Here is a 22,070-nt window from a genome sequence, read left to right on the forward strand (position 1 = left end):
AAGGAGGAAGGAGGAAGGAGGGAGGAAGGAGGAAGGAGGAAGGAGGAAGGAGGAGGGAGGAAGGAGGAGGGAGGAGGGAGGAAGGAGGGAGGAAGGAGGAAGGAGGAAGGAGGAAGGAGGAGGGAGGAAGGAGGAGGGAGGAGGGAGGAAGGAGGGAGGAAGGAGGAAGGAGGGAGGAGGAAGGAGGAGGGAGGAAGGAGGAGGGAGGAGGGAGGAAGGAGGAGGGAGGATGAAGGAGGAAGGAGGAAGGAGGAAGGAGGGAGGAGGGAGGAAGGAGGAAGGAGGAGGGAGGAAGGAGGAGGGAGGAAGGAGGAGGGAGGAGGGAGGAGGGAGGAAGGAGGATGAAGGAGGAAGGAGGAAGGAGGAAGGAGGAGGGAGGAGGGAGGAAGGAGGAGGGAGGAGGGAGGAAGGAGGATGGAGGAGGGAGGAGGGAGGAGGAAGGAGGAAGGAAGATGGAGAAGGGAGGAGGGAGGAGGGAGGGGGCCAGGGAGCCAGGGAGAGGGTGGCATTTGAATGGGTGAATGCACAGGAGCCGAGAGCCCTAGCTCCAGCCGGGGCAGGCGGAACCCTGGTGGGATCCCGGGGGGAGGGAAGGAAGGGGGCCCCCTCTGGCGCTGGGGGGCGGGGGTGGGAGGGGGAATAGGGGGCGGGGGAGCCGGGAGGTGGAGGAGGAGGCGGGAAGGAGGGGTGGGCAGGGCGGGCCTTGGAGCCGGAGGGGCGGGGAGGAAGGGGAGGGGCGCCTGGCTGGTGCGGGCGGGCGGGCGGGAAGGATGCCGCCGCCGCCCGGTTCTCCCCGGTCTCCCGGGCCCGGGCCCCGCCGCCGGCGCTGAGCCGCCCGCCCAGCGGCGCCCAGGCCGCGGCCGCGGGAGGATGGGCTGCGGCGGCAGCAGGGCGGACGCCATCGAGCCCCGCTACTACGAGAGCTGGACGCGCGAGACCGAGTCCACCTGGCTCACCTGCACCGACTCCGACCCGCCGCCCAGCGCCGCCGACTGCGGCCCCGAGGCGGGCGGCCCGGCGGGTGAGTGCGGCCGGCGGCGGGGGCCGGGGGGGCCGCCCGTCCCCGGGAATCCGGGCGGGGCGGGCGGGGTGGACCAGGGCCGGGGAGGCGGGCAGACAGTCAGGGCCGGCGCAGGGGCAGACCTAGGCCCGGCGCGGTCCGGCGGACCCTGTGGATGGGGAGCCCGCACCGTTAGCCTCCTCCAGGGAGGGGCGGGCGGGGGACCGGCTCAGCGCCGGGCTGGGGTGCGAGGACAGCCCCCCGGGCACGCACACCTGCCCCCCTGGCACCCACACCTGCCCCCTGGCCCCCACATCTGCCCCCTGGGCATCCACACCTGCCCCCTGGCACACACACCTGCCCCCTGGCACGCACACCTGCCCCCTGGCACGCACACCTGCCCCCTGGCACGCACACCTGCCCCCTGGCACGCACACCTGCCCCCTGGCACGCACACCTGCCCTCTGGTACTCACACCTGCCCCCTGGCACCCACACCTGCCCCCTGGCACGCACACCTGCCCTCTGGCACCCACACCTGCCCCCTGCCACCCACACCTGCCCCCTGGCCCCCACATCTGCCCCCTGGGCATCCACACCTGCCCCCTGCCACCCACACCTGCCCCCCCCCTCCCGGGCATGCACACCTGCCGGGAATCCCACCCACGCTCCTGGCCCCCCCGGGGCTCGCTGCACCCCCACTTTGGTCCATGCCCCCTCTGCCCCCCATGGCCCGGTGGCTCCTCCAGACATTCTTTCTTTCTCTCTCTCTCTCTCTCTCTCTCTCTCTCTCTCTCTCTCTCTCTCTCTCTCCCCCTCCCTCCTTCCCTCCCTCTCCTGGGACCCAGGGACGCAGCGCCCAGCCCAGATGTCTGGGTGGAGTCCTCCTTCGAGGTTCCCCTTTCCTCCCCCCTGGGGAGGTGCCCCTCCATCGCTTCCCAAACCAGAATCCCAGCCCCGGGCACGGGCAGTGCCCGCCGGCTCCCTCAGGAGCCCTGCCCCAAGCTCACTCTCAGGCCCTGGCTCCACCTCCCTGCCCCGGGGCTGGGGCCGCCTGTGGGGCCGCGGGCAGTGAGTGGGAACACTCTCACCCAGGCCACCCCCACCACCACCACCATCACCCACACCCCCCAGCAGGATTCCGGTGGAAGGGCTTGCAAAGGGCTTTCTGGTTCAGCCACAAAGCCAAGTTGTTTATAATGTAATTATTACTATTTCAGCAGACACTAATAATCGTAGGGTAGAGAGGAGAATAGACTTAACTGTTGCCACGGACTGAACTTGAATCATACACCTGTTGGTGACGCGAGAAGGCAGAAACCTCACTACCTGTTACGCGGATGTTGTAAAAAGAAACAAAGCCACCAGATTGATATTTGGATTAACGTGTTTTAACCCTTTATCGACTCCTTGATGTGACTGGCATTTTAAAGTAATGCCATCTGAACTAGAAAATGAGATTGATTTGAAGTATAATGCATACTCTATGGAGCGGGAAAGGCATGTGAACTGCTCTTAAAACACCTGGAATCTGCCGAAACCGGTGTGGCTCAGTGGATAGAGTGTCGGCCTGTGGACTGAAGGGTCCCGGGTTCAATTCTGGTCAAGGGCACGGACCTTGGTTGCAGGCACATCCCCAGTGGGGGATGTGCAGGAGGCAGCTGATAGATGTTTTTCTCTCATCGATGTTTCTAACTCTCTATCCCTCTCCCTTCCTCTCTGTGAAAAATCAATAAAATATATAAAAAACAAACAAAAAAACAAACAAAAAGAACCTGGAATCCTAAACCTATGCCTCCTCCAGAAGAGCTGTCCCTTTCATCTTGAGAGCCAGTCTGTCCATCTTGTAGGACCAAAGCTGGCTCCCTTTTCACGTGAACTTTGTGGACCCCCCCCCCTTTTTTTTTTTTTAAAGCGAGACCTGTCAGTTATTCAATAGAATAGTTGTTTTGTGTGGCTGATGCTCTCAGCAACTCTGCAGGCCATGCGCTGGCTGGCTTCCGTGTCGGAAGGAGGATAAGACGTAGCGGGCCTTTGGAAGCGGGCTTGGGAACTGGTATACGGAACTGCCTTTTCCAAGGAGGGATGGTGCCGCCCAGCAGAGTCCAAGACCAGGGCTGCCCTCCAAGGAAACATGGAGAAAAAGATCTAGTCTGAAAAACAGCAAAGTGCAGCCTCAGGGAACGGTTGCCTTGGTGACTGGGAGTATATGTGTGTGTGTGTGTGTGTGTGTGTGTGTGTGTGTGTGTGTGTCTATGTATGCGTATGAGAGAGTTATTGCGTGCTGGCTATGTGCATAGCTATTCCTCTCCAACGCTTATTCATGTGTTGCTCTGCCCTCCTGAGTCAGATCCCATCATGCATCATGGGATCTGGTGCCTGCAACAGGTGAGGTCTGGCATAGGCATGCTGGTGTGTGGCAGCCCATGAACTCAGGCCCAGGCTTGATGGGGGAGGGGAAGAGGCATCTGTTGGCCCACAGTGGATGTGTTGTATTTTTTTTTTTTTTCCTTGTTTCGATCGAGCTTTTTCTGATGGGGGACGAAAGGAAAGGCTGGATTCAGCAGAGTCCACAAAAGGCTCGGTCACTCGAATTTTCAAGCTGGAGAGGGTCTCTGGAGGGTCCCCTAATTCAAGGCAGATGGGACTCCATTACCTTGCCCCGGTCAAGACATTCTCTCCACTCCTTCATCGCTCTTACCCCCAGATCCCCCTGTTTTCCAAGATCCCTTCTTTCTGAGCCCCTGGCCACTCTCCTTTAGTGTCAAAGCCACTTCCTGCCGGTCACCCCAACCTCAGGAGGTCTGAGCACAGGGTGAACCCTCATCTCCCTCCTCTCTCTCCAGCTCTCCCTCCCACACAGGTGTTTCCTCAGTCCCACAAAGGAAAGAGCGCATTGCCTCCTCTTCCTCGCTCGAAGAGTGATCATGAGCCTCTGGTTCTCATTTCTGGAGACAGCTTCCACGAGCCAGCAGAATTCAGTTACGCGTCGAGAGGTAGCGGGTCTGTAGGCTGAATGAAAGGCTTAGTTGAAGCCACAGGATCGGATATCCGTTGCTTCTCTGTGTCACCGAGGCGTGTCTCTGTCACAGGAGGAAATTAAATCGGTCTGGCCTGAGTAATAGGCTTGCCGGATAGATGCTTACTTCTGTTGTCTCGATGGGGGTCTCCCGAGGAGAAGGAGACGAAGGTTGCCTGGCTCAGCTGTTCTGCAGGTTCATGGCTCCCTAGCTTCCCTTGGATTTAATCATTAGTCCCTCTCATTACATCCTTAAACATCCCCTTTCATACTATTGTGTGTCCCCCCTCCCCCCCCTTCTAATTTCTCCAGGGAATGAAACACTTCTCTACAGTGCTTCCACTTTACAGGTTTAAATTGCCATCATAATTGATTTAGTAAATGCGACGTGAAAGGTGGCAGAATTAGAGACTCGCAGCAAAATGATTTACCTGAATAAATTGGAAAAAATAAAATAAAATGAACAGCACTTAATATATCCCCGTTAGCTAATAGGTACGGATGACTTATCAGGGGCCAGGCACTGTATCCGTGGCACTGAATGTAAACCACCTGGGTTCGTCCTTAAGCTGAGACAGGTGGGAACTATTGCTGTCCTCCGTTTAGAAGGGAGGGGACACGGTTCAGACTTGTCCCAGTCCAGGACGAGAATCCAAAGCCCACATTTCTGAACACTGCCTTCCCTATTAATGGGGGGTGAACTATAACATTCTTGATTTTACGGAGCCCAGGGACTGGGTATGACCGGTACCTGAGCCTGGATACTCTCAGAAGCCAAGGGTCCGTTATCCTGAATGATCTGGTGCTGAAACCCCTTAAATCTCACCTCGAACCCTGGATGGGGTGCAGATTGGAGCCTTGACTCCTTACTGGTTGAACTTGCAGTAAAAGCCAATCCCCACCCCCACCGCCACCAGTGCCACAGTATTGGCTTCTGTGTGTGTTGGGCAGAGAGACCTTCCTTAGTTACAGGTTCTCACACGCATCGTGATCCTGAATCCCTGGACCTTTCCCGCTCTTTTCATCACCATCTTTCTCGTTATTTTGCTTGGAGATGGGATGCTCAGTGGTGAAGGAATTAGGTGTTAACTACAGACATTTGCTGTTAACCGTGTGAGAGGGAGCACGCTTCTCCGCTTTTCTGGGTTTCCGTTTCTACGGGGGGGGGGGGGGGGGGGGGGGGATAGGAATCGCTGGAGGTGACTGTGTTCGCGGGCAGGGAGGGGCAGTGTTTGATCCCCCAGCTGCCAGACGCTGCAGCCTCTTATCTTAGACAGAAAGAAGAGGGGATGCAGAGAAGAGCAATTAAAAAAAAATCTGTGAAACAATAGCTTTCCCCAAACCCAGTCAGCTTGCTTGAGTCTCCTGGGCCAGGACCCTGTTACCCAGGTATCTGGTTGCAGGAGGGAAGGACATCATGACAACAGCTAGACATCTACCACCCTTAAAGGATTGGGTCCTTTGGGCAAGGAAAGAAAAAGAGGAGGACAGGTTTTGGGTAGTCTGCGAGCAGGGGATGCCAAAGAGGAGAGAAGCTTAGCCAGAGCAAGGGAGAAGGAGAAAAGGAAGTAGGTGAGTGAGGAGGGGAGATGTTCTGCTGAAAACCACGGGGATGTAACATTTTGCAATAGTAATCTATACTACGCCGAAACCGGTTTGGTTCAGTGGATAGAGCGTCGGCCTGCAGACTGAAGGGTCCCAGGTTCGATTCCGGTCAAGGGCATGCACCTTGGTTGCGGGCACATCCCCAGTAGGGGGTGTGCAGGAGGCACCTGGTCGATGTTTCTCTCTCTCATTGATGTTTCTAACTCTCTATCCCTCTCCCTTCCTCTCTGTAAAAAAAAAAAAAAAAAAAAAAATCAATAAAATATATTTAAAAAATAACCTATACTAATAAAAGGGTAATATGTATTAAGATGGATGTCTTCCGGAGTCCATCCAGACAAAGCCACAGTAGCTGAGAGGCCTGGGGCTCAGGCAGCCCTGAGCATTGGTGGCTGCAAAGCCCAGGGCTCAGGGCTCAGGCCTTGTAGCCACCGCGGCCAGCAGTGGCAGCAGCAGCAGAGTGATGGAGGCAGCACCTTCCCCTGATCAGCTCGGTCGCCTTCTGCAGAGGGAGGCCAGACAATGGAAGTGGGCCTACCTAAGCCATCAGTAGGACAGCCCCTGAGGGCTCCTGGACTGTGAGAGGGGACAGGCCAGACTGAGGGACCCGGCTTCTAGTAATAATAACTGTTTTCATAACATTCCCATGTGTCAAGCGAGTTCAAAAAAGGTGGCTATTTGCTGAAAGAAAAGTGTTAATATTGAACTAGTTTTAGAAATAATGCAACAATATCCTAAACTTAAACCTTTTACTAGAATGATCGGTTGATACCAGACTGATGTGTACAAGAGCTGTGTGGTGGGCCTTCCTCTGCTTTCTGCTTCTTCCTGCAGAGTTAATGCCGCAGGAAGCCCGATGTCCCGTGGCACTGACTTCCAGGGAGCAGGCACGCTGATGGAGGGTTGCCCTTGTGCTCCGGCCCGGGGTTCTGCCGCAGACAGCCCATTGGCTAATTTAAGGAGGTGACAGTATTTCCTGTGGGCGTCCAAAACCATCGCCCTGCTCTTGTCTCTAGGGTGATGGGCTTTCAGGCACGAGGAAGCCGAAAGGATCTGTAGGAAATAACAGGGCGTTTGGGAAACCAGTTGTCATAACAACAGGGCAGGCGGCAGTTACAGTGGTAGTGGGATCGCCCGTGTACTGTAAGAGGGACGATTCTGGTGTAAGCACCTCCATAATGGATGAAATTGAGGCCTCATTAAATTATTACGTCCAATAATCACCACTTCACAAGGCCAGCCTTCCTAGCACATGCTCCTGTTTGCTTGGAGGGTTGACAAGCGATGTGTGCGCAAACACAGCCATGCCTCATGAGCACGGTTCAGTTCATTGCATGCCCAGCAGGTGCCAGGTAGTCCGTAGTTAGCACCTGATTCTGTTATCCCCATTTCACAGATGGGAATGCCAGAAAGGTGAGGCGCTTGCCCAAGTCTATGCAGGTTGTAAGTGGGAGAGAGGGGTTGGGGAAGGCAGGTCTAGATTCTTCTGAGCCCCGAGGTCTTTCCTCAGCCAGCTCCTCAACTGATCACTAGCTCGTGACCTCTCTGCTCTTCACCAGGTCATTTGCAATGGCTTTCCGACCTGTCCCCCCGCTCCAGTCATTGCCTCTGCCATCCCTGTCACACCATCGCCAGCTGAAGATTCCTGAAGCAGAGCTGGGCTCACTATTGTGTTCTGCTCAGAGCCTTTCATGATGCCCCTTTGCCCACTGCATGCAATTGTCCTAGCCTCATTTTCCACTCACTGCCTGCAGTCCACGCCATTCAGCTGGACTCAGGGGCTGCCTTATCCCACTGCCCCCATACCCCTGAGAGCTCCTCACAGCCGCCTCAGTCACCTGCTCCCTTCTAGCACTCGCCTCTTATTCTGGACTCTTACTCTGTTTTGAGTGTTTTTGTTTCTGGCCATGCCTTCTCTCTGCTCTCACATTGTGTCCACTCTCAAGGACAGCGTCAGGAAGGACTCTGAGATGGATTTTTACTGGGCAGAGTTCTAGGGGACACTGTGTGGGTGAGGGAGGCAGGACAGGGCAGGGGGAGATATTTTATTATGCAAATCATACTCCTGGCCTGAACGGGGTTTGGGGAGAAGACAGTATCATGGCATCACCAGGAGCTCTCCCGGCCTCGGCCTCGGGCTCCCAGGAATGTTGGGATCATCCCCCTGTCCCTTCCTGGCAGGTCCCTGTTGATTCAGAGGTTCCAGGGCAGCGGCTGTGGTCTGAGGTGCCTTCCCCGCTTGCCCCCCACACCTGCAAGGATGGGGAACTGCTGCCAGGAGGCGTGAGGAGTCCTTGTGTCCCTGTATCTTGCTGAGCTTCTGAGCTTCACTCGCCTTTCCTTAACCCTCGCTCACCACCAGGGGCTGTAAGGCCCAAGCTGGAGCACTCAAAGTCACCACGTTTGGTTGGTTTGGGCCTGGCGGCTGATGAATAGGTTGCTGTTACGATGTTTACTCTTCGGAATCAGGTATTCCTTTGGAGAGACAGAGCCTTCTCGCCGTTACACAGACTTCGGAAAACACCCAGTGAACTTAGAGAAGAGGCATCCTTTAAAGAGCGCTGCCCGACGTTAACAAAGGGAGCCAGGAGGGTGCCATGCCCGTAAGCCTTGTTTTTCTTCTTCCTTGTGCACATGAACTCAAAGTGCAAACACTGACTACAGCATCCTTAGAATCCCAAACCCCATGGCCACATGCAAAAAACAACCAACCAACCACACAAAAAAACAACAAAAAAACCAACACAGTGGCGAATAGAACAAAAACTCCTAGGAGAAGCTGATTTAAACACCCTCCACCACACCCACCCACACACCCACACATGTGGACACTCTCCAGAAACTATAACTTCACTGGATTGTCTCTTCCCAGCAGACACCATGGAGTTGCAATTGCTCAGAACAATTCTGGAACCCCTTCATTGTAGTCGTAGGTATGCTTTAAACATAACATTTCAAACATCTATATATTTAGAAGTTTTAAAATTACACAGACACATTTTCAAACACAGACACACACACACACACACACACACACACACACACGTAAATTGGGAGAACAGTATAATGAACCATCATCCAGCACCAACAATTACTAGCACAAACAAATCTTGTTTCATCTCTATCTCCATTCCCCTTCACCAGTTGGATTATTTTGAAACAAATCCCAGAAGTCCTGTACCTTCATCTGTATATACTTCAGTATGGATCTAAAAGATAAGGACTCTTAAAAAATATGTAAGATTGAACCATATGACATTATCATTCTTGTAGGTTAAAATGGTGTAATATCAGCTGGGACTGGTTTGGCTCAGTGGATAGAGCGTCGGCCTGCGGACTGAAAGGTCCCAGGTTCGATTCTGGTCAAGGGCATGTACCTTGGTTGTGGGCACATTTCCAGTGGGGGGTGTGCAAGAGGCAGCTGATCGATGATTCTCTCTCATTGATGTTTCTAACTCTCTATCCCTCTCTCTTCCTCTCTGTGAAAAATCAATAAAATATATTTTAAAAAATGGTGTAATATCAGCAATTCTGTATGTTTCAAACTAACATATAGTCACAATACCATTACTATTCACCTGGAAAATAATGAAAATTCCTCTAAAACTGTATAACAAAAATCCAGTCATTGTCCAAATTTCCCAGTGTTCTCATGGGCGTCTTTTCTACAAATGGCTTGTTTGGACTGGGATTCAGTGTCTTCACACTGTGTTTGGTTGGTATTTATCTGGTTATCTTTCTTGTTTTGTGATGTCAGTATTGGCTGAGACAACCCAGTCCATCCATTATCAAGTTCCTCAGCAGCTCTCAGTCATCAGTAACCATTATCTACATGAATTTTTTCTTTTTTAAAACCACAGCTCCCCCATGCAGCTCTTTGGCCCTTTGAGTGTGGCTCTTCCACAAAATACCACGGCCTAGGCGAGTCTATTTTTAAAAAAATATATATTTTATTGATTTTTCACAGAGAGGAAGAGAGAGGGATAGAGAGTCAGAAACATCGATGAGAGAGAAACATCAATCAGCTGCCTCTTGCACACCCCCTACTGGGGATGTGCCCGCAACCAAGGTACATGCCCTTGACCGGAATCGAACCCGGGACCTTTCAGTCCGCAGGCCGACGCTCTATCCACTGAGCCAAACCGGTTTCAGCATGGGCGAGTCTATTTTGAAGAAGTGGGTTAGAAGAAGTTTAAGTTTAAAAAATTTGGCTCTCCAAAGAAATTTCAATCGTTGTCCTGTTGATATTTGGCTCTGTGGACCAATGAGTTTGCCGACCACTGTCCTAGACTATTATTGACTGGCTGAAGTCTTATCTTGCCTAAGACTTGATAGAGGAAGTTTCTTATTGTGCCTCGATGGAAATCATTTCTAAGGAATAACTGTGAATCAAAAACGTTGGCTTTTGAGGGAGGAAGCTCTGGGGCCTCGTCTACTGTGCTGCCTTCCCTTTGCTAACTGAGTTTTGGAGCTGGTGCGTACCGGCTTCTTTTCCCCGTGTGTTTCCAGCTCTGTGTGGGAAGCAAATTTAGACAAAATGTTCTTTCATTCATTTTACAAAAGCTCTCCTTTGGGTTTTTGCTGTTGAAGTTGTTTTTCGAGGGATAGTTCTCAAACTCTAGAAATAAGATGGTGGGCTATTTGGATCTCAGAATTTGTTTTCCTGATAGTGGAACCTGAGTGTCTGGTTTTTATTGAGGGCAGCTCCCCAATACTCTCATGAAGTGAGTTGGGCAAAGCAATACTTGAAACCACAGCGTCCAGAGTTACAATTCCACATTGAAACTTTGGGAAAGGTACTTGAACTTCCTTAAACGTTCTGGTTTTCTCAGCTGCTTGTTGAAATAATAAGAGTACTGACCTCATAGGGTTGCTGTGGGTATGAAATGAAAGAGCATACATACCATACTATTCTAAGTGCTTTCTGTGTATTCACTACAGACGATTCTCGACTTAAGATGGTCTGACTAAATGATTTTTTTTTTTTTTACTTTATAATGGTACCAAGTGACACACATAAGAACTGTCATTAGAGATTTAACACTTTATTACAAAACAGGCTTTGTATTAGATGATTTTGCCCAAATATAGGCTAATGTCAGTGTTCTGAGCACATTTAAAGTAGGCTAGGCTAAGTTGTGATGTTTTAGTAAGTTAGGTGTATTAAACACATTTCCAACATAGCATATTTTCAACTTCCAGTGGGTTTACGAGGACTGAACACCATCGTGACTTGAGGAGCATCTGTAGTTGAATTCTTCATGTACTCCTTGAAATAGGATCTGTCATTGTTTTAATTTTACAAGAGAAAAGACTGAATCACAAAGAATCTAAGCAGCTTTCTAAATCACTCAGGCTGTTGGCACAGAGAGGGATGGTTTTCATTAATACAGTCTCCGGTGGAGAATCAGGAACCATCTGGTCTACTCTTGTCATCAGGGCTTGGCCTGGAGCTGCTACTTCATAGGATAATTTCATTAACGCCAAAGGAATATATCAAAGTGTGTTCCTCAAAATGTTAAAATCTTAACGCTCACACAAAGGGTAAGCAGGTGCAGCTACCTGTTTAACTCGTCAATGAGGAACCCAGCAGGATGATAAAGTCAGAGAGGATGAGGGTGTGATTATTAAGCAGGCAACGCGACAGCCCTGGCTGGTTTGGCTCAGTGGATGGAGCATCGGCCTGCGGACTGAAGGGTCCTGGGTTCAATTTCAGCCAGGGGTGCATGCCCGGGGCTGTGGGCTCGATCCCCAGTGAGGCTCTGAGGCAGTCACAATGGAGTCATTAAAACAGTGGAGCACCAGCTACGTGCCAGGCACTGTACTAGGCTCTGGGCTCGGCCGATGACTCCCATTGGGCTCCTGCCCTGGAGGAACTGATGGTCTTATCGGGTGATGAGGCTGTGGGCAGGTCATTACTGGAGACGCATGTTCAGCAGTGAGTGGAAATGGTACGAAGGTTTGTGGAGGAAGGTAGAGGGTCCTGATGGCCGGAGGGTCCCAGGGTTTCGGGGAGTCTAATGGCGGGAGTCTAATGGCCCAGGGCAGGCCTGGGCTAGGTTCTGAGATTACTGGCAGGCTCAGAAGAGGATGATCAGACAGGGGGTTGCAGAAATGGGGAGCTGTGAAAAATGAGGGGGTATAGTGATAGCCAAGAGATAAGGCCACAGCTAGGATATCGAGTGGGCTAATGCGAGGGATGTAATGGCAAGAGGGAGAGCAGAAGGCAGCGGGAGCCCCAGGACTGAGGAAACACGTGGGTTACACTGCGCGGTGTTTAGAGCATATGGTGGTGCCCGCGGCTCGTCGGTGCTAGTCACAACAGGTTCTCGGGGAGCTGACTGCACAGGAATCCGAACCTGGGACTTGGGGGCTGGCTGCAGCAGGGCCTGTGGGCGGGACCCCCGGGAGGACCTGGCCTCTGGAACTGAGACTTGGACTCGAGCCTCAAACAAACACTTGGCAGAGCAGAAGGCCAGGCCGGGCTGGCACAGGCGCTGCTTCCAAGGTATTTTATATGCAGCGCGCCGGCCTGATTCGCACACGGCCGCAGTGGGAGGAGGCCGTCTTGCAGCCTCAGGCCCTGGCCGCCTTCCTGCGATCCCTGGCAGGGTCCGGGGGGATTAACCTGGGAAACGGGGACCGGCAGGACTTCAGAGGAGGATCAGACAAGATAAAGGGGAGAGGGAGGTGCAAGCTGGGGTGCCGCTCAAAACTTCTCTGGTGTTTAGCAAGCTTCCCTGGGAACTCTCTTCCGTGTAATCGGCAATGATTTACCCTATTTCATAAAAGGCTAATATGCAAATCGACCGGACGGGGGAATGACCATGCACTGACCACCAGGGGGAAGACGCTCAACGCAGGAGCTGCCCCCTGGTGGCCAGTGCGCTCCCACAGGGAGCCAGAAGCCGGGCTCACGGGCTGGCAAGCACAGTGGTGGTGGCGAGAGCCGCTCCCACTCCTGCAGGTTCCCTGGAGCAGATGGGTATGTAGCCCTCAGGACAGCTGCCACGGAGTAGCCAGCAGTGCCAGCTCTTTTTAAGAAGAGGTTGGCATGAATAACTGTCCGGCCCCACCACCCCTGCTCTAGTCTGTCTCGCTAACCATGAGTAGTACTGCCCAGAATTCCTCACAGTGGCCCCGGGCGTGGAAGTCATGGTGGTGTCACTGGAATACCTACATTTTCAGGTACTAACTGAATTCCCATGCATGATCCCTGAAAGCAGGGTAGGAAAACTCCCATCATGCCAGGCGTGTCAGTTCCCTGCTGCTGTTAAAACAAGGGACCGCAAACTTAGTGGCTTACGCAGCACAATTTAGGGTCTTCCGGTCCTTAGGTTGGAAGCCCGACACAATCTCATGGGGCTCAGGTGTCCGAGGGGCTGCCCTCCCTTCCGGTTGCTGTAGGACAGAACCATTTCCTTGCCCCGTTCAGCTTCTGGAGGCTGCCCCTGTTTCCTAGTTCGTGGCCCCTTTCTCCATCTTCAAGGCCAGCAACACTGCCTCTCTCCGGGCTTCTCTTTATTTATTTATTTTTTTAAAGCATATTTTATTGATTTTTTCCACAGAGAGGAAGAGAGAAGGATAGAGTGTTAGAAACATCAATGAGAGAGAAACATCGATCAGCTGCCTCCTGCACACCCCCTACTGGAGATGTGCCTGCAACCAAGGAATAGGCCCTTGACCGGAATCGAACCCAGGACCCTTCAGTCCGTAGGCCGACGCTCTATCCACTGAGCCAAACCAGCCAGGGCATCCAGGCCTCTCTCTCTTCAGCAGTCACCTTGCCCTTTGATTTCCCTCTGACTCCCTCTTCCACTTTAAGGGCTCCTGTGATTACACTGGACCCATCTGGATAATCTGGGATTACCTACTTTAAAGTCAGTTTAAAATAACGACCTTAATTGGAATTAGGCGCCTTAATCCATCTACAGTCTTAATCCCCCTCTGCCATGTAACCTAATATATTCATAGGTCCTAGGGATTAAAGATTGGCTCTTGGGGAGAAGGCACCATTCTGCCTACCACATTATGTTGCCTGGAAGAGCTGTGGTCCAAATGCAGGAAGCTGCAGGGGAAGAGATCGGCCATTTATTGAGCACCTCCTGTGTGTCAGACAGGAAACCAGGTGCCTTATGGGCGATCTCGTTTCTGATGGGTGTTCTCCCCCCTGAATTAGCTTGGAATTTTCGCACGTTCTAGTGGTTATCCTAAAGTTCTAACACACACACAGTTAATTTATCAGCCTAGAGCCTATCAATGCCTTTCCTTGTTCCTAGGTGACCGTTATTCCTTCCCATCATAGGGACACTGGTGGCCGAGAATGACACGTGGGGCTCTGCCCAGGTCTTAAAGTTAAGGAACACCCACCCAAGATCCCCTGGAGAGGTTGGAGGGGCTGGGATTGCAAACCGGAGTCTGTATGATACAGTGTCTCTCTCCTCCCCCAAATACAGTCATTTGCATTTGAGAAGGATCCAGCCACTTGGTTTCTGCTGGCCCTTTCTCCTGTTTCCCTGAAAATAAGACAGTGTCTTATATTAATTTTTGCTCCCAAAGATGCGTTAGGTCTTATTTTCAGGGGATGTCTTATTTTTCCATGAAGAAGAATACGGTACACATTTATTGTTAAATGAAAATAAATTTATTGCCTGTATACGGTACGGTAGTACGGTAGCTGTCAACACAAACCAGACAAACTGTGAATCCTACAGTATCAAGAATGTACTCATTTATTCAATGACAATCATGTCATCCTCTTCTGGAACATCATCATAACAATCCAATTCCCGAATTTCCTGGTGAATTCCTTGTGACTCCATTTCTTTCACAATCAGTGGACCAATTCTCTCATATTTAGCCTGGGGGGGGGGGAAGGCTTTATTTTCGGGGGGATGCCTTATATTTCACTCAGAAGGAAACTTGTAAGTAGGTCTTATTTTCGGAGGATGTCTTATTTTCGGGGAAACACGGTAAGCGTATTCGTTTCCTAGAGTTGCTGTAACAAATGCTACCGACATGGTGGCTTAAAGCAACAGGAATTATTCCCTGCCAGTTCTGGGGGCCAGAAGTCCAAGGTCATGGTGTGAGCAGGGTTGGTCTCCTTCGACGGTCGTGGGGGAGAATCTGTTCCACGCTCTCTCCCGGCACCTGGTGGTTCGCTGGCCTCTTTAGGGTCCTTGGCGGGTAGAACACTGCACCGATCTCAGCTTTCATATGGGCTGTCCCAGTGTGTGTGCATCTGAGCCCAACTTTCTCCTGTTTATAAAGAAGCAAGTAGCTTCCTGGGATTCTGCTTTCAGCCCCCGCCGCTCCATGGGGTCCGGTGGTGGACAGAGGACGGATGTGAGGGACGAACACCGGCTCTCTCTGGGGCGGTCCTCCCCTCTGACCTTGAGGCTTGGCCCTCCCGCTGCTGGGTGAGGCCGCTGGGCCTGGCGCCCTTCCCCGGAGGTGAGCTGTTTTTGGGGAGCCTCTTCAGTCCCCGATGCCAACACGCCGCCAACCCCACCGCTCTGTCCCGGCACGTCTGAACTCCAGGGCAGGCCCCGGCTCAAGCTCAGAGGAGAGGGGGCGTCTTTGGTGAACCCATGTCCAGGGGCTATGACCGTGAGGGAGTGATTGCAGGCACAGCTGTGGCGTACCCCCGTGTCAGCCGGACTCCTGTATTAGCAAGTAATCAACACGTCAACATCCCCCGGACAGAACTGTGAGCAGCCGAAGGGACTGACGATTGGCTCGGGGAGCAGACAGGCCCAGGGTAGGCAGGCTTGGGGAGAGGCAGAGTTCAAGGCTCGGATGCTCTCAAGCACCCCCTGTGCCCCTCTTCCCATCTCAAGCCGCCTCTTCTGTGGGGCTCCGCGGTCAGAGAGGCTCTGCTTCTGATGCTTAGGAGACATGACGCCTGCAGGGTGGAGACCGGGCCTTATGGCCCTGGGAGTCCGGAGGCTGGGGAAGTGCCTGGGGGGGGTGGGGGTGGCCTACAGCAGACACTGGCTGAGATGACCATCGGAAGCAGAGAGCTGGGTGTCCGGTGTGAGCTAAATGAGGGAAGGTGGTCCCGCCCTCTGAGAGAGGACGGTGTTAGAACACAGAGTGGGGAACCAGGTTTGCAGAGCGGCCATCTTCTCCTCAGTGACGTCGGAGCCCCCCCGTTTACTGATATTTTTGGGATAGGAACTACCAGGCCGTGGATCAGCAGGGTGGGGCCTGCGTGAGCCAGTGCCCGCACTGCGTCACCTAAGTCCCTGCATGACCTTGGCTTCGAGAAGTTTTCCACAGGCCTACTGCTTTCTAATCAATCCCTGAGGCCTGTCCTGCCCGTGTGGCTCAGTGGTTGAGCATTGAGCCATGAACCAGGAGGTCATGGTTCAATTCCCAGCTCAGGTTGGGAGCTCAGTCCCCAGTAGGGGGTGTGCAGGAGGCAACCGATCAGCGATTCTCTCATCATTGATGCTTCTATCTCTCTCTCCCTCTTTCTGTCTCTGAAATCAATAACATATATATATTTATGAGGTCAGACCTAGCTGTTTAGGATGGGAACCTTGAAGAAAAAGCCGAGTTAGAGGAAAACCCCTGAAAGGATATTGGCTTTTCTCCGGCGTCACGTCCCTGTGTCTGTGACACCACGCCCAGCAGAACTGTCTCAGGGGCATCTGTGCGTTCGGGGCGGGGCCAGGCCACACAGGCAGGTTATTGACTTTACGGAGGATGCAGTCCAAACTCCTCCGTCGGAAAAGCCGCCTCCCTTCGTAAACATCCAGGAGAGCAACATGATTTAAATCAAAGCCAGCCGTACCGGCTTCCAGGGCATTGCAGGGGCTTGTCCAAGGTGGGAGCTTGAACTTGACTTCTCAGAAAAATAAAATAAAATAAAGGGAGCTTAAACCTGCTTTCACAGCTAGCCAGGGAACGCTGCAAAGACAGGAACGGGGGATGTGAGAGCCCGTTCCTGCCTTCCAGAAACACAGAATCCAGTCTGCCCAACCCAAGTTTGATGTGTGCCTCCGGCAGAACACCTCTGTCCGGCGTGGCTGCTGCGGGAGAGCGGCCGGAGACGCGAGCAGCCGGTCGCAGAGTGAGAGGCTGTCGAGCTGAACCCTGCTCATTCTGGCCGCATCCTTTTGAAACCGTCACTGGAAACCTTTCCATCCAGATTGTGGTTATGGATGATTACCCTGATTTATTTACTATTTTTTTAAAGATTTTTTTTTAAAAGATACATTTTATTGATTTTTTTACAGAGAGGAAGAGAGAGGGATAGAGAGTTAGAAACATCGATGAAAGAGAATCATCGATCAGCTGCCTCTTGCACACCCCCTCACTGGGGATGTGCCCGCAACCAAGGTACAAGCCCTGACCGGAATCGAACCTGGGACCCTTCAGTCCACAGGCGGACACTCTATCCACTGAGCCAAACTGGTTTTGGCTATTTACTATTGTCTTACTCCCCCACCTCACCCCCTTCTTCCCAAGCACTCAGTTGCACTGAGTAGGTGTGCATTTTGGCCAAAGCCATCTTTCTGCAGCGGCCTGGTTTCCAGCTGCAGCCTTCGGAGACTGTTTCCAATGTGGAGAGTCCAGCGGGGAAGATAATCACCTCAAAAGTGCACTCAGACCGCGAAGGGACCCTCTGGGGGAGGCAGATCCCCAGGAGCAGGGCTCTCTCCTGGCTGGACGCCCTGCCTCCAGGCCTGAGCCCTTCACGGGGACCCTCGGCTGGCCCAGGGCGCTGGCCCACAGGACACTGTCCGGGCCCCTTACCAAGGGCCGTGTGACCGCTCGGGGCTCGGCCTCGGCCTCCCTCTGGCTGTTTTGTTCTTTTTCACCAGCAGTACCTCTCGGACATCTCTCTTGCCCGCATCCCAGCTGTCCTGCCAAGTGGCAAGGACGGAGTCTCTGTCCTTCCCGGCTGCCTCCCGGGCCTGGAACAGGGCCTGGCCCCACAGGGAGGCGCAGTAAACACTCAGGACGGCACCAGCTGTTCCCCGCGGCCCGCTTTTCCCACTTCCTTCTCTCCGGCACAATGGGGCCCAGTGGCTGGGTAAGCTCCGCATGACCTGTCCTCCTGAGGAGGGGAGAGACACGGAGGGCTTGCTAATACGATGCTTTATTTACTTATCTATTTATTTATCTATTTATTTATTTATTTGTTTATTTATTTATTTATTTTTAGGAAGGATAACATTTAAAGTTATATTGGATCATTGAGTCATGGTAAGATTTCTATGTCAGTTCTTTTCAGAAGCAGATATTTTAACAAGGGACAATGAGCGAGCTTGGGCAGCTATCTGTGTTTGTTTGTTTGTTTGTTTGTTTTTAAAAATATATATATTTTATTGACTTTTTTTACAAAGAGGGATAGAGAGTTAGAAACATCAATGAGAGAGAAACATCGATCAGTTGCCTACTGCACATCCACTACTGGGGATATACCCGAAACCAAGACACATGCCCTTGACCGGGAATCGAACCTGGGACCTTTCAGTCCGCAGGCCGACGCTCTATCCACTGAGCCAAACCTGTTTTGGCCAGCTATCTGGTTTAAGTGAGAAAAGGAGATGGCGGTGGGGGTAGAGAATGAAGGAACACGGAGGCTAAAGCACTAAGTCAACGAAGCTTTATTCTTCATCCTTGTCACACGTCACGCCTCGAATAACATGCAGTGAACAGACCCTATGTAACAGCAGTCTGCCTGTCTCTGGGGCTCCCGCCTCAGCTCAACCTTCTGACCTCTTGGTTGGCCTTCTGGGTTCCCCTAGTCTCTGGCCTTAGACCCTGTAGGGGTTGCTACACCCTGACTGGATGTGGGACAGGGCTGTGGACGTGGCGAAGGTGATCTTTGCTGATACTCTCCTGTTCATATGGCTTTTCTCTGTTTCCTTTCACCCACCTGGTGTCCATGTTGTGCCTGGCGTGGGAAGCTGGGACGTGAACCCCACTGTGTGCCAGGCTCGGAGCCAGGCTTACCTTCTCTTTTTCTTGGATCACCAATCTGTGAGGCAGATATCATCTCTCTCATTTTATACCCCAGGAAACTGAGGCTCAGGGATGCTACGTAGTGGGGCAGTGACAGAGACAGTAGTTGGAAATGGATATCTTTGGAGTCACACAAACTTGGGTCTGAAGTCCTGGCTCCACCACTGGCTGGCTGGTTGTTTTGGCCTTTCTGAGGCACCATGTTCTCGTGTGTAAAATGGTAGGAATCATAGCAGAGGCGGACACAGTATAGACACAGTAAAGGAGGGGAGGGAAGTGTTATTACTTGGTCGCTTCTGAAGGGTCACACAGCTTGCAAAGTTGGAGCTGGGACTTGATCCTAGGCCTGCCTGACTCCCAGGGCAGTGCCTGCCCCACAGTAGTGCCCTCCTGCTGGGCACAGAGTGAGCTGGCTGCTGGTAATGCTTGTTGAGTAAACATGAATTTAAATAATTTAACTCACAGACACTGAGAGCCCCAAGAGATTCAATCTCAAAATGGTGTTAGATTCAGAGATACCGAATAAAGAATAAAAAGCTATTAGCATCCTGCACTCTTCAGGAAGTTATGTCTTCTTTGATTTCATCGGAAACCTATTCATTGCTTAATAACATGCTATTTATCCTCCAAGTGTTTGAAAGATTTTAAGTGTTTTTTTTTAAATATATATATTTTATTGATTTTTCTTACAGAGAGGAAGGGAGATAGAGAGCTAGAAACACCGATGAGAGAGAAACATTGACCAGCTGCCTCTTGCACACCCCTACTGGGTATGTGCCCGCAACCAAGGTACATGCCCTTGACCGGAATCGAACCTGGGACCTTTCAGTCCACAGACCAACGCTCTACCACAGAGCCAAACCGGTTTCGGCATTGAGTATTTTTATTGTAGTTGACTTCTTGTTTCACGCCATTGTGATCCAAGAAGATGCTTGATATGATTTCAGTCTTCTTGAACTTGTAGATACTTAGTTCGTGTCCTATCTTTGAGAATGCCGCAGGTGCACTTGAGAAGAATGTATATTCTGAAGCTTTGGGGTGAAATGCTCTGTAAATGTCAAGTCCATCTGATCTAGTATATCACTTAGGGTCACTGTTCCTCGTATATATTTTGTCTGAAAGATACATCCAGTGAAGTCAGTGGGTGTTGAAGTTCTCAACTATGACTGTATTGCTGTCAGTCTCTTGTTATGACCTTTGCTTTAAACTCAAAATTGATAAAAAAAAAAAAATTTAAATGTAAAACATGAAATTGTAAAAATCCTGGAAGAAACCATAGGCAGCAAAATCTCAGACATCTCTCGTAGCAATGTTTGCCAATACATTTCCTAGGGCTAGGGCAAAAAAAACCCAAAACAAAACAAAACAAAAAACAAAGGAAAAAGTAAACAAATGGGACTACATCAAAATAAAGAGCTTCTGCACAGCCAAAGAAACCATCAGCAAAATGAAAAGGGAGCCCACTGTATGGGAGAACATATTTGCCAATGATACATCTGATAAGGAGTTAATTTTCAAAAAATATAAGGAATTCATACAACCTAACAAAAGGAAGACAAACAATCCAATTGAAATATGGGCAAATGATCTAAATAGACACTTCTCCAAAGTTGACATACTGATGGCCAAGAGACATATGAAAAAATGCTCAAATTCACTGATCATCAGAGAGATGCAAGTTAAAATGATAATGAGGTATCACCTCATACCTGCCAGAATGGCTGCTATCAACAAACCAGCAAAGGACAAGTGCTGGTGAGGATGTGGAGAAAAAGGAACCCTAGTTCACTGTTGGTAGGAATGCAGACTGGTGCAGCCACTGTGGAAAAGCATATGGAGTTTCTTAAAAACATAAAAGAAAATTAAACTGCTATTTGACCCAGTGATCCCACCTTTAGGAGTATATCCCACCTCTAGGAGTATATCCTAAACACCAATCGGAGAGAATATATGCACCCCTATGTTCATAGTAGTGCTGTTTACAATAGCTAAGATCTGGAATCATCCCAAGTAGATGAGTGGATAAAAAAAACAAAACTGTGATACATTTACACAATGGAAATCTACGAAGCTGTAAAAAAAAAAAAGGGATCGCTTACCCTTTGAGACAGCATGGAGGAACCTGCAGAGTATGATGCTAAGTGAAAGAAGCCAGTCAGAGAAAGACAAATATCACATGATCTCACTTGTATGTGGAATCTAAGGAACAAAATAAACTGACGAACAAAATAGACCCAGAGAGACGGAAGCATGATGAATCTCAGAGGGAAGGGGAGAGAAACAGGAAGGGATCAACCAAAGAACTTACATGCAAATGTGCCTAACCCATGGGCCAGGACCAGAGTGTGACGAAGGCCTGGGGAAGGAGTGGGAGCAGGTTGGGGGGCAGGGGGAGCCTCCAGAAAGGTGCTGAGGGCCGGACCCCCGCCTGGAGTAGGGGCCACCTGGCTGCTGCCCTGACACAGGAGCTGTGGGGGAACTGAGCCTGGCTGTCGCTCCCAGGGGTTAGGGGAGAAACGGTGAGTCTATAGTGGACGACCCGAGGGCTGAGCATTGGGCAGGAGGACCATTGCAGGGGACTGAGGGGTAGAAAACACGCCAAGGAAGGTGAATGAAACGCACTCATCTCGCTGTCTGTGCCTCCGTGTGACCTACTTGCCCCTGCTGGCAAGTTACCCAGAAAGCTCCGCTCCGCCTGGAGGAGGAGGACCTTGGAGCTGCGGATTAGCGTTAAAACCACAAACAAAAAGCCTTTCATGTATTTTGATGACACCAGCTGTCTCCTCCTTGCCTGGCCCTGGCAGGAAGCGTATGCTTCACTGAAGAGCTTTCTTCCACGATGTGGGTAAACAAAGTGCGGGTGAAAACAAAGGCTTTGGACTCTGGCAGGCCTGCACGGCAGCCCCGACGCTGGCATCAGCTCCAGGCGCTCAGGCAGGTTACTTACCGTCTCTGAGCCTCAGTTTCCTCCTCTGAAAAACGGGGGTGGGGGGGGGGGTATGAGGAGGATGGTAGCACTTACCCACAAGGTGGATGGGACAATGAGGCGGAGCTGGGAACCAAACTCCACACCACGCTCTGCGTTACCGTTTGGTTCAGGAACCTTTCTCGCATCCTTGGCTCTGAGCGTGGGGCTGGCCCTCAGCAGGGGCCCACGAGTGTGAATTTCATCTCATTTCTTCTGTCAGCCTTCCTGCCGCACCCCCGGGCTTTCTGTCCAAGCCCTGTTCCACAGTCCCCTCCTTCCTGAGGACTCACCGTGGCTGGTGTCAGTCCCGTCAGCAACCCCCGGGTTCTTATGAACAACTGTATTGTAACCCATCCACCCATCCACATTAGCTATTAGGGTGTCTCAGTGAATACTACCGACTGCCATACAGATGGTCAGACATCTCATCTCTTCATCGTATTGATTGATTTAATAAAGTTGTATTTTTCAAAATGTACAGCTGGCGGGGCCTGTTGTTCA

General features: G+C 51.5%; 1 protein-coding gene across 2 annotated transcripts in view; it reads left to right on the forward strand.

Moving 5' to 3' along the window:
• Positions 1 to 779: 779 nt before the first annotated feature.
• Positions 780 to 22,070, forward strand: part of BAALC (BAALC binder of MAP3K1 and KLF4) — a 43,019-nt gene continuing 21,728 nt past the window's right edge. For both annotated transcript variants that reach the window (XM_084864615.1, XM_084864614.1), the window contains exon 1: positions 780 to 1,021. In XM_084864615.1, coding sequence (XP_084720741.1) covers positions 871 to 1,021 — 151 coding nt within the window. In that variant the 5' untranslated portion in view covers positions 780 to 870. The remainder of the gene's footprint in view (positions 1,022 to 22,070) is intronic.

Source organism: Pipistrellus hanaki, assembly GCF_964339955.1.
Source record: "Pipistrellus hanaki genome assembly, chromosome: 17".
Classification (NCBI taxonomy): Eukaryota; Metazoa; Chordata; class Mammalia; order Chiroptera; family Vespertilionidae; genus Pipistrellus; species Pipistrellus hanaki.